The sequence below is a fragment of the Aphanomyces invadans genome (assembly GCF_000520115.1).
Source record: "Aphanomyces invadans strain NJM9701 unplaced genomic scaffold supercont1.22, whole genome shotgun sequence".
NCBI lineage: Eukaryota > Oomycota > Saprolegniomycetes > Saprolegniales > Verrucalvaceae > Aphanomyces > Aphanomyces invadans.
In genome coordinates this window covers 262,712-274,115 of record NW_008580167.1, presented here as the reverse complement: position 1 = coordinate 274,115, position 11,404 = coordinate 262,712, and the positions used below count along the sequence as shown (strand labels likewise).

At 56.4% G+C, this 11,404-nt stretch overlaps 4 protein-coding genes across 5 annotated transcripts; 2 read left to right on the top strand and 2 right to left on the bottom strand.

Annotated features, from left to right (window-relative positions):
- The first annotated feature begins 716 nt into the window (after nucleotides 1–716).
- H310_09649 (hypothetical protein) lies at nucleotides 717–1,712 on the top strand. Its single transcript, XM_008875787.1, has one exon. It carries the CDS (start codon nucleotides 783–785, stop codon nucleotides 1,635–1,637), a length of 855 nt encoding a protein of 284 aa, XP_008874009.1. The 5' UTR covers nucleotides 717–782; the 3' UTR covers nucleotides 1,638–1,712.
- A 1,345-nt stretch (nucleotides 1,713–3,057) lies between these two features.
- H310_09648 (hypothetical protein) lies at nucleotides 3,058–4,901 on the bottom strand. The gene is made up of 10 exons (XM_008875786.1): nucleotides 4,740–4,901; nucleotides 4,595–4,693; nucleotides 4,444–4,542; nucleotides 4,295–4,393; nucleotides 4,150–4,248; nucleotides 3,996–4,094; nucleotides 3,844–3,942; nucleotides 3,699–3,797; nucleotides 3,581–3,658; nucleotides 3,058–3,537 (listed from the first exon to the last, which is right to left on the bottom strand). The coding sequence occupies exons 1-10, from the start codon at nucleotides 4,851–4,853 to the stop codon at nucleotides 3,097–3,099; spliced, it is 1,326 nt and encodes a 441-aa protein (XP_008874008.1). The 5' UTR covers nucleotides 4,854–4,901; the 3' UTR covers nucleotides 3,058–3,096.
- A 15-nt stretch (nucleotides 4,902–4,916) lies between these two features.
- On the top strand, nucleotides 4,917–5,608 carry H310_09647 (hypothetical protein). The gene has a single exon (XM_008875785.1). It carries the CDS (start codon nucleotides 4,999–5,001, stop codon nucleotides 5,452–5,454), a length of 456 nt encoding a protein of 151 aa, XP_008874007.1. The 5' UTR covers nucleotides 4,917–4,998; the 3' UTR covers nucleotides 5,455–5,608.
- A 1,190-nt stretch (nucleotides 5,609–6,798) lies between these two features.
- On the bottom strand, nucleotides 6,799–8,912 carry H310_09646. Of its 2 annotated transcripts, XM_008875783.1 has the most exons (6): nucleotides 8,517–8,912; nucleotides 8,139–8,456; nucleotides 7,892–8,029; nucleotides 7,542–7,844; nucleotides 7,404–7,491; nucleotides 6,799–7,345 (listed from the first exon to the last, which is right to left on the bottom strand). In XM_008875783.1, the coding sequence occupies exons 1-6, from the start codon at nucleotides 8,688–8,690 to the stop codon at nucleotides 7,050–7,052; spliced, it is 1,317 nt and encodes a 438-aa protein (XP_008874005.1). In that variant the 5' UTR covers nucleotides 8,691–8,912; the 3' UTR covers nucleotides 6,799–7,049. The 2 variants fall into 2 exon arrangements, with proteins under 2 accessions (XP_008874005.1, XP_008874006.1); XM_008875784.1 differs by having other exon boundaries at nucleotides 6,812–7,491.
- Nucleotides 8,913–11,404: the final 2,492 nt, after the last annotated feature.

Genomic DNA, 11,404 nt, shown 5'->3' with positions numbered 1-11,404 from the left:
GATCGCGGCGAAGAAACCGAGGTCGAGGACATTCATGTCGAATTTGAATATGACTGTGTTGGACTATGTGTGGTATTTTTTTTCGGTGGTTGGAATTTGCTGTTGAGTTTTGAGCGCGAAACTCGAGCTGTGGCGCTTTGCATCCACTGGATGCCTTCTGTAGTTTTTTATGCTCTTTATAAAATGATAATTTGTTTGAAAATATGTCGTCAAATCAATTTTTGGGGTCGTTCAAAAGTCGAACGTAAAAGAAATGTGGAACAGACGAAGTACTTGGAAAATTCGATCGCATCGTCAAGAAATATCGGACAAATCTCATTATTTCGTTCGGGATTCCATCGTTTTTCAGAGATTTTTTTAGATTTGTGGAGCGTGGTTGGAACATTGTTGTCGAGAGACTTTACCAAGCACAACGTGGATTGAATTCGATTGGCATAAGATCAACGGTCATGACACATGTGGAGAGCACGCTGTTAAGTGTTTGGCTTGGCTTCTCGTGCAGATTTCACGTCGCAGCGCGCACCCATGGCTCATCATGTATTCGGAATTGTTGGAACCAGTGTAGCGAAAACGCAAAAGATTTTTACTTTTGCCAGTCTACGGTTTACCTTTAAACACTGGTTAAACTGCCACAACTGCCAAAGATCGCGGGATAAACTTAACGCGTTAAGTAGGTTTTAAGCATTTAACTCGCTTCGCCAGGACTTGCCGACGATGCCGCGGATACTTTTTTGGACGCGGCGAGCTTGGCCGCTTCATGGCACATTCGATTGCGCGGATAGATGCCGACAGCGCAGCGACTCCACCGATACTGGTCGATGGACATGGTGCTAGATGACGCCGTGGATGCGCCTCTGGCGGAGCTATCTATCTCCAACCTCGTTCTGTGGCCAGCGCAGCGCATCACGTACACGCGTCTGCTGTTCTGTGCAGGCTACGTGGGAATGTCCCTAGTTGCTTTCATGGCGTGTGTGATGCTGCTCGGACTCTATGTCGCCTTGCTTCCATGCACGATTGTCGATGCGCTGTGGCGCTACCACGTCCATGGCTGGCACCCTCGGTGGTTGCACCACAATGTAACCCTCGCTGTCGTCGAGCTCCTTGTCTTTTGTGCGACGTGGATGCACAACATAGTGTGCCCCAAGCCGCTGTGCATCCACTTGCAAACGAGTGATGGCGATGCCCTGCTAGCGTACGAGCGATCGCCAATCCTCCGACACCGGCATGCCATCGCTCCATACTGCTGCAAGATCAAGACCGAGTGGGAGTCGTGGCGCGACGTTCGAAGAGCAGCCATGTACTTCTTGGTGGTGCGGCCAGCGCTGTCCGGATTCGCCATTGCATGGGCGGCTTACGTTGTCGCATGCGTCGCCGCGGTGGCGCTGGCATTGGCGCATTGGCACGACGGCGTGCATTTTGCATTTTTCACGCGAGAACAAGGCCGCGTGCAAGATGCGCTTGGAACGTTTGTGGTGGCGATGGCGCTCAACTGCGGTGTCGTTGTCGGATTTCGCATGTGTGTCGTCCGCGTCATGTGCTGGGCCACGCGGCGCTACTGCTGCGAACTGTTGTATCCGCCTTGGATTCACAGGACGTCCATGACCGAAGTCAGCGCCACCATGGAACCGTTTGCGTGAGCCGCCGTGGTATTGCACATGCATGTGGTGGCATGGTCCAGTTTAATTTGTTGAAACATGTCGTGATGTCCTGGCGTTGCGCATTCTGTATGGCATGGCACTCCATGCGCTTCGAGTCCAGTCTGGCAACCGGGTTCGTCTTCCTGCGAGTGCTCTGGCACCACCACTTCTGCGCATCCGATCACTACGTCGTGTACGAGTTCGACGTGCCGTCCGAGCCATCAGATGCGCACACATTGCTCATGTTTCCAAAGCGTTAGAAGTTTGCCTTCAAACGGCCAAGCTCGCGCGGTTGCTGGGGGCTTGTCGGGAAATTGTGTTTCTCATGTCGTACCTGCACGACACGGTGGGCGACAACTGAGTGGAGATGCATCGAGCGCATGACGAGCCCTGTTGGAAGGGTTGAAGAAGGTGCAAGGCGTTTGCTGGTGTCGCTTTGTCGGAGAGGGCAGGCATGACGACAGGTGACTGGAGTTCAACGTGGCCGTCCAAGAGAACTGTGCGGTTGTTGAGGACACCGAGCAAGGCATGGTTTATGCAATCGGATATCGCTGCTGCTGGATGCAGTCCGAGGAAGGTGCATGCAGCCAGAGCAGTATGTTCGTTGTGGATCTTGCGCAAGCTGCAGGAATTTTCGTCGCGACGTCGATGCGGCAACGACTGGGCGTCCTATTTTTCCGACTTGGAATTTGCATGAAACCGGTGGAATGGTGATCATCGGCGACGTCATGCCGCAAAGCAGGAAACGATCGGTACAGCCAAAAGGATGACAGGTTTGAGCGAGCTTTGCGACCGACGTTTGGCTTTTTGTTGGTTTGACGATGGCTGATCGAGCACCACCACAATCTGTGTTTCGGCGGGCCAGGGGCACCCTTGCTCACGCATCATCCCACCGATTGCATGCGACGTGGTTTATGCATGGCCGCGTGATAGCGACAACAAGTCCAGGTCAGCATGGCCAACGTGAGGAGTGGCAGCGTTTCTCGCTTAGACAAGTTTTCGAACGGGACTGCGGCAGACGTGGTGGGGGAAGGTTGTCGCTGTATACTCTAAACGACGACTTTGTCGGAAGCATCCATCGCGTTTCGTTTATTATACTAGCTGCATCGGCACTTTTCGACGCCCGGGACGTCATGCCCATCGCTATGACGTACAGCGCCATGCTGTTCTTGCTGGCTTGTGTCGACAACAATTGAATCGAGCTCCGGGACACACCTGCATCGGTGTATTCTGTTCACCAACTGAATGTCCACTTGCCAGGGCACCCGCATGCTCTGCGCGGAATATGCGCTGGTTTTTCTGCTTGCCAAAACTGGTAGGCCCTTCCTCTCCATACGGCTGGCCACCTCGCGCACACGTCGAAGCGATCCATCCTGGCCAGTGGCGGCGGCGAACGCCCTTCGTGCGACACGTCCAGCTCGAACGAAGCATGCGCGAGGTTTTTATATTGGGATGGTCATTAGCACCCGTACACGCGAACGACAGCAGCAATAGCACTTCGGCAGATCGGACATCCGCCCTTCCTTTGCACGACAAGGAGGCAATTGTAGCATCCCGCCAAGTGGCCACACGGGACACACACAGCGGTGCGAGGCTTTTCCATGCAGATCACGCACTCGTTGCTGTCCAAGAGGCGCACTGCTTCCGGTGAAGAGCCATCGGGCTCGGCGGCAGTCGGTGGTAGATTGGCCAGCCCGAACGCGCAGTCCGCATCGCTTGGATCTTTTTCCAGACCTAACATGAACGCAGCCTTGGCTTCGTCGTGCTTGCGCTGCTGAAGCAAGCAGCCTCCCATCCATGCAAACGCCGACTTGTTGACGTTCATTGCCGCGATGGCCAGCACCGCGTGTTTCTCGGCCATGGCGAGGTGGCCGGCGCGAAAATACGTCACCGGTCGTTCCTGCCACGTTCGTGAGTGGAGCCAGGCGGACGGAACGCGCGACCTGTGCGCACTTGCCGAGGGCATTCGCCACGGCCGGTTGATTTCGTAACATGGCCAGGTCTCGCGGAGTGAACCCCCGCTATCAGACGCTTTTCATGCATCGCGTACCGCCCCCATACCTTGGATTTCGCAAACAAGTCTGCTCCTCCTGCCGCCAACGTCTCGACAATTCGGATGCGGCCGTTCCTTGCGGCAAGGTGGAGTGGTGTCATCCCATCCTGTGTCGTCGTCGTGAGCTGGCGGCGCTGAATCCTAACAACCGACATTCGAAGTGGCGTTCACGTTGGCACCTGTCTCGATCAGCATCCTGGCGGCATCGACGTGGTCGTTTTGCGACGCAATGTGGAGAGGCGTCCATCCGTCCTATATCGACATGCGCGCGCGGGTGACTGCGGCGCCGCCACTGCACACCTTACTTCTTCCACCGCATCAATGTACGAGCCTCTCTCGACCAGCAGCTTGACCGTGTCCGCTTGGCCGTACTGAGACGCAAAGTGCAGGGGCGTCCACGCTTTCTGTATTCCGCCGACGCGATGAGCTTTGTCCCGATTGCATCTCGTCGGTCCGTACTTTTTCAGTCGCGTCGACGCTCGCGCCTTTCTCGAGCAGCATCGCAACGACTTCAACGTGGCCAAACTGCGACGCAATGTGGAGGGGCGTCCACCCGTCCTAGTATCCCACTCGACGTCACACGATCGAGTCGGCACAAACGTACTCCTTCGTGCGCGTCGACGTGGAGAACTTTCTCGAGCAGCATCTCGATGACAGGCACGTGCCCATGCTGCGACGCAATGTGGAGTGGCGTCCACCGTCTCTACAGTCGAGAAATATGAATCGAACCATGTCGCTGCTGCACGTCGCTACTTTTTCAGCGGCGTCGGCGTTCGCGCCTTTGTCGAGCAGCATCTTGGCAATGCCCATGTGGCCACTCTGCGCCGCAAAGTGGAGCGGCGTCCATCCTCTCTAATATATGTCCTGCTGTGTAATGTCCAAACACGGCAGCAGGAGCTCGTACGATTTCAGGGGCGTCGACAGTCGCCCCTTTGTCGAGCAGGAGCTTGACAACGTCCGGTCGGGTTTTGATGGAGGCCCAGTGGAGGGCCGTCCGCTTGGCCTACTCCCGAGTCAACACCCCCCCCATGGCGTCGCTGTCGACAAACCTTGTCGCACCAGTTGACGTTGGCTTGATTGTCCAGGCACAACTGCACCTTGTCAACGTGCCCCGCCTTGGCTGCCTGGACCAGGTTCACGTGGATGCCGCAGGCAGAGCCCATCGTCAGCACCACAGGTGGCCGTTTCCACTGGCATGGGGGGTGTCATCGGTCCAAAATAGATGCCGACCTCTCGTGCCCAAACACGGTCGAGCGCACTGGCATGTCGCTCTTCTGACGACGGAGAAGCCGATCGCTTGATCCGTGGATGAGTTGGATCAAACTGCGTCGAGATGCCCATCCCCCGACGCGCACCGTCATGAAACATGAAGGCAGGGTCGTGAGTTGTTTGTTGTGCCTCGGTGCTTGGACGTCTGCTGCTTGCAAAACTCATGATGATGCGTGGCATCGTGCGAACGAGAAGACTATTTCGCAGCACCACCACAAACGCCTTGCGGCGCAGCTCAACGTGTTTGTGTGTTGTCGGCGACGATTTCTCGTGACGTGCCTCCTTGCAACAAGTACGCGCTGCCTACACGAGGCCTGTCACATGGAGTGCATGGCTCCAAGCAGTCGTCGACCCGTTCACGTCGTTGGGATTTCTCTTTCTTTGACATCGCGTCACGAAGTGCAGCTCGTGCCTCGCCGGATGCAGCTCCAAGCATACGCCCACCGCTGGACAAACGTCGCATGCATGACAAGGTCGTGTTTAGCCATGGCGTAAAGTCCTGTGCACACCGCACGAGAGAGGGTGCCACCGCCTCTCAGCACACATTTGACGAAAGCAAGTGCCATCGCCGAGAGCTTGCTTCTGTGCAGGCATATGCACCCCACAAACCATTGAACCCCAATTCGCACCGGCGTCCCGACGACGCTCCGCCGTGCATTATTCGACGTGGCAACCTCGAACGGTGCCTGCTCATGATCCTGTCGCAAGACAGTGTTTCATTCGAACGAGTCGGAATGTGTCGACGACGTTGGAGATGTTTTCAATTTGAATGCGCCATGCCACCCTTTTTGTAAACGACTTGGCGCTGGTCAGCAGCAGGAAGCGCATGGCATTTGCACATGACTTGGACATGCCGATGGCTACACAACGTTCTTTCCCCGTCGTACTGGTGGATATCATGATCCATGTGGGCAAGAGTAAATCACGTGCGTCGACGAAAGTTCAGGTCCCGCCATGACAAGGTATACAAGCTAAAGCCGTATGCGAAGATGCGGGGACACACTGGCAGCGATAGCAGCAGGTGCGGCGGGCGACTTGGCGGGGGCAGCGGCTGGCCCAGGCGACGGCGTGCGGTGAACCGAAGTGGGGAGTGGAAGCCCACCCTGCAGCCGGAACTCAATCCTACGACTTGAGTGCTTCATGACCTCGAACCCTCGATTGGACGCAGCGCCATGCCAAAGGGGGTTGTCCATGACTCGTTCGAGCAACATCGCATGCACGTGTACGTCAGTTTTTCAGCCACACATTCATGCACCCTGCTGCCGATGCTCGCTGCGATCCAGCCGCGTCCTCTCTTACGTGGTGGACGCGGTTGTAACGTACACGTCGTCCATCGGTGCACACCACACCGTGCTCCTAGACAACTCTGATGGTGTTTTCCTCTTTGCAGCTGTCGACTCTTGTGATGGATGCTTTTTGGCCAGGGCACAACGAAGTCGGTGGACGCCAGCCATGCCCGGGTCTTTGCATCCCATGCCACAAGTGGCCATTGTCGTGGGAAATGCATCGAGAGCGTCTGCTGGTTGGTCCGATGGGGATGTATGGCACATGCTTCATGCATCCTTCGCGCATTGTCTGTTCAACCTCGTGACAGCAGGAGCGAGAGTGTACCTGGAATGCTGGGCTACAACTTTGACCGGCACCCGTGGTCAGCAAGACAAGGGCTCGCACCACTACTAGCACCCAACTACTTCTTGAACAACTATTTCAACGTGGCCCCGGCATTAGCGAGAGACCGACGCGGCTCCTGCTAGAATCCCAGCACGGTGTGCGACCTATGTCCTTGGTTTGGACAGCTCGCTAGTGTCTGTGGGAATTTTGTTCGCCGTGGCCTCTGCAGCTCGATGTTTCACTCGTAAATGGTTAAGGGTGGCATCGCAACGCGGCATTGAAATGGACAAAAAGCCGGACCGATTTGACGCTCACAACATTATTGCAGGGGCATTTCACGCGTCCTCGAGAGGGCACACCTGTATTTCTGGCCTGGATGCAGCACACGCGGTTGAGTTGACCGAGTGGCGTCGCAAGAGCGTTTGAAACAGCACCCCCGATACGCCGCCGTCGTTCACGAAGCGACGACAGTTCCTCGGCTACAGTCCATGGGCCCACGCCAAGCGCTCGAGGGCTTTCGGCAGTGTATTTGCAGTCTCAAATTGCTCGAGTGTCCGCTGGAGGTCGTGCATGACATGGGCCAACTCGGAATTGTCAGTGCCGGAGAAGAGCCACGACGACAGTTCCGACCGTACGTCCGAGTCGCTGTGTGTGGGGGACGCGAGCTGTTTCAACATTTCTTTCTGGGCGTCCGAGCAGCTCAGCGCCATGGACCGCGGCGTCGAGTTGGTCGAGCTGTACGTGCTCCTCACGTAGCTGCTCGTTCTTTCCGAGTCTACGAGCAAAGTGTGAGCAGAAAATAATTCGCGCAACACCGAGATGGGGTGCCATGCCTTTTGGACAAAAGCAATGCAAGCACACAAATGCGGCGGGGGTGACGCCCGGGACGGACCACTCGCGGCCACAACTCGCACACACCGCCTACGCGCAAGGTCATCCGTTTGAAAATACGACGACGCATGTGCGCGTACTTCTCCACATATCGCACAGGCCCGCTGGTGTCGAAACCATGACCGGGATCGGTGGCACTGGGGGCAGTGGACCCTCGTCGCACGAAACGTAGCGGTCTGGAGCTGTTTCGGCTCGACGGTTCGCAGTCGCTGGAGCACACGTTGTGTCGCCATGGCCTTTTCCAGCTTCAAGATGGTCGCCACTTCGCGGCGCATCAACTTGGCCGCGCCGCCTGGAGGAAGGAGTCCGTTGTAGTGATGCACAGCGACGCTGTACACTGTCAGCATGCCTGGGCAGTCTGTTTCAACGAATAATTGACCCGACTGCAGTCGAGAATGAGCGAATCCGACGAGTATTCGACCGGACGTACGCGAAACATAGACGACCGAATGTGCCCGCGGGACGCTCGCAGCGATGGACACCCGATGACATCGACAGATTGAAGGCATCGGATCCACCCCCGTCGGCGCTTGCTCTGCCAGTCCATCACTTCGACTTGGTTGTGGTACTACAAGCCCACCCACGGACACTGTGAGCAGCCGTCCCCAGCGCTTTGACACCAGCTTCGATTCCCGGTCGGAATGTGCGAGAACTGCGGTCGAATCCATGGCTCGTACCTCAAGCACGCAAAAGTCGCGACTTGCACACAGCGGAAGCGACGAATGGGCATACCAGACAATGCCGGCGTAGTGGTAGGGCATATCGGTCGTGGTCCCTCCGAGGCAGTAGAGCTGCTGCCGCGCCAGTACGTGCGACCCAAGCTTGGCGAGCTTTTGGTTCACCATGGCGACGTCGTCAGTGAGGTTGTGTGCGAGTTTGTCCGACAACGTCCCAAGCGTGTACTGCGCCGCGATCGACGGCAACGTGGCTTCGATCTTGGTGACGGCGCACAGCGCAGGCAAGCTCGGGTCGACGCAATCGCGGCCGCGATGGATCTACAGCGACCACATCGTGTCATGTCACGATAATGTTTTGGTCGAGAGCACGCAACGTACGGTCGCATCGCGCGAGGTCGTGGCGCAATGTCGGGTCGTTGTCGCGGCCAGCGACGACAACGACAGCGCGTTCTCAATGAGTCCCTGGCACGACGACGTCGACATGGTCAGGTATGTGGTGTGCTCTTGCTTGGATAGCGGTCGGGACGCGACCACCGTGACGGGGTATTGCATGCTGTGTCGTCGGGACGGTCGATCGTAGGACGGCGGCGGCGGGTGGTTCCGTCGACGTCGCAAGAGAACGTGGGCGTCCGTCGTGGTCTTGCCGAGGTCGTTGGCAGAGTGTGTTGAATGCGAACGAGTCGCGGCCTCAAGGACGCGATCGGCATCGTCCGACAGGATGCTCCACCAGATGGGGTTCTCGTCGTGGCGTCCCACGTTTCGGTGGTGGCGCCGTGGCAGCAAAGAACGCTATATTTTCGTCTACCGCGCGATTTTCCAAAATATCGAATATATCACCATGTGGATAATATCTCGTGCGGCATACTTTCATATTATGGTGAGTTCGTCATATTTCCGAAATATTTGTGGTGGGACCATCGACGCGCGCAAGAGACACGGCACGTCGGCACCATACTGAAATCAAGATGATATTTGACTACATGCTTGAAAATTTCGACCGTGACGTTGATGGATCGACGGACATGACGACATCCCATGGCCATCACGTGCGCCCGCCAACGTGTCCGCGCGCGTGTGTGTCGAATCTATCTCGACGGCGGCTCCAATGACGACGACGACGTACACGATATTGAGGAAGACCCACGACGGCGCTGTGAAGATGGCCGCGCCACCGTCTCCCCCCGCGCTCACCACGGCCCGGCCTCCATCCACCGCCGCACGCCTCCAACGAACCCATTTGCGCCAAGATACAGCGGCGGAGCCACATTACCACCACCGAGCCAGACCCGAGCGACACCACAAACGTACTGTACAGCCAAGGGTACGACGGTGGGACAATGTCCTGTCGTGACACGATGGAACTCGCGAAGCAGGCGGTGGGCGGTCCCCTCCACGGACTTCGCCATGAGAACGAAGCAGGATCGCCATCGCACAGGGATATCGGGGGGGAGGATGGGGATCTGGGTCCCCCTGGATCTCCCCTGCCGGGTGGCCACACATTCGGGGCAAAGCCACACACGGGATTCAACTTAGGCATGTCTGGTTTCTTGCCACGAGGCGGCAATGGGTCCCAGCATCTCGGTGGAAATGGATGGTCGGGGCGACACTGACTCAAGTGGAGCAGCAGCGCATGGAAACACAATCGCCACGTAGAAGAACGCGACATGTTTCAAGGCACGCATGGATAGTGGAACGCATGTAGTTTCCAACATGACGCATGCATGATATCATGTGCTAGGTCGTGTATGTATTTGTCGCCCATTGGCTAAAATGAGCACATTTTCTCGTGTGCCAGACCGCCCCCTCTCGTCGCGGCGACTGCGCAACAAAGTTTGGGAATTCCTCGACAATCTACTGTAGACACATATGACGGTACATGAGATTTCTCACAACCGGCGCTGGGCATGCAGCCACCGGGCGAGTCGACGAAACCGGAGCGCCTGATACACACTCGGAACTACGTTGAGGACTTGGAGGCGCATGCACGCCGCCGCTCGCGAACCTTCCATCACCACCTTGCGACCTCGCACAACCAGCGAAACACGGCAGACCCGCGACGACGAGGTCGCATCCCTCACCGCGTGTTTGTTCCGAATCATGTCGACCCACACATAACATGAACGGCACAGTATTCTCGAGACAGGCGATGCCCGGCTCGTGTTGCGTGGGGGGAGTGTTTGCCCCATCACACGTATGCAACACAATCTGTCTTGACGGTTGATGATAGAGGGGGAGGCGATGGAAGTCTCCCCGTGGGTGCCGTGGAGAGGTGCGAATGGTTGGTAGGGGGTAGCGCGTGAGTCGGACTGCCGTGGTTTAGGGGCACATCGGCGCATGTGCTTTTCCTTCCATTCAAGCAAGAGGGCGGCGCCCGTGGATGGCCATTTCAGTTTGGCATGCCGGTTGAATGCAGTGCCATGGAGGTAGTCTTGTACTATGTGTTGTTAGGATCTGAAGTAGTGACATAGCCCGAGCTGATGTGTAGAGGATGGCATACCGTATAGCGTATATCCTGGTAGACAGCCATTGCCGCATCTTTTCATTCGGTTATTGAAAAGAAGAGTGCATCGACGTAATTCCATGTAGACATACAAATTTCAACATGATGGGGCAATGTGCTTGATTTATCAAGTTATAGCGTTGTAAATATGAAAATCAAGATTTTTGAAGATGTGGTTTATTTCTGGTGGTTGTTCTAGTGGATTTGAGCACCGACCACCCCAGGGCACATGCCCCCTGCACGCGAGAAAAAGTTTCACTCCGTCAGAGCGCCCAGTCTGTTGAACGCGTAAGGGGGGTCACCCCCGCGAGCTACGTATACCAGGTAAGTGTGCTTTGGGCCTTTTTCTTGTCACGAACGTTCTCGCTTCATCCCTCCAATAACGTTACTCAACAAATCGCACGACAATTCAACTCACCGCCAAAGCTTAAGACCAGACGTTGTCGACAGTCTTCATTACGATTGCTTTCGTCGTCAACATCGTGGTCACCAGCCAGGTCGAAGTGTTCCATGATGGCAACAAGCGGTAGATCTCGCAGATTTTCCGAGAGCGGTGGGCGCAAGAGAAAACGTGGGGTCCCAGAAATTCATGAGGGGGGTACGTTTTCGAGGAAGTGGGGGAAGGGGCAATGTCAAAGTGCTCCAAGCATTGCGCTCCGGGTGGTGAAGTTGATGAAATAAAGCAGCTATCGTAGGGGACACCGTGGTGCGTATCGGGGGGGGAGGGTTGCCACCAGAGGAACCATCATGTTGAGCGACGAGCCCT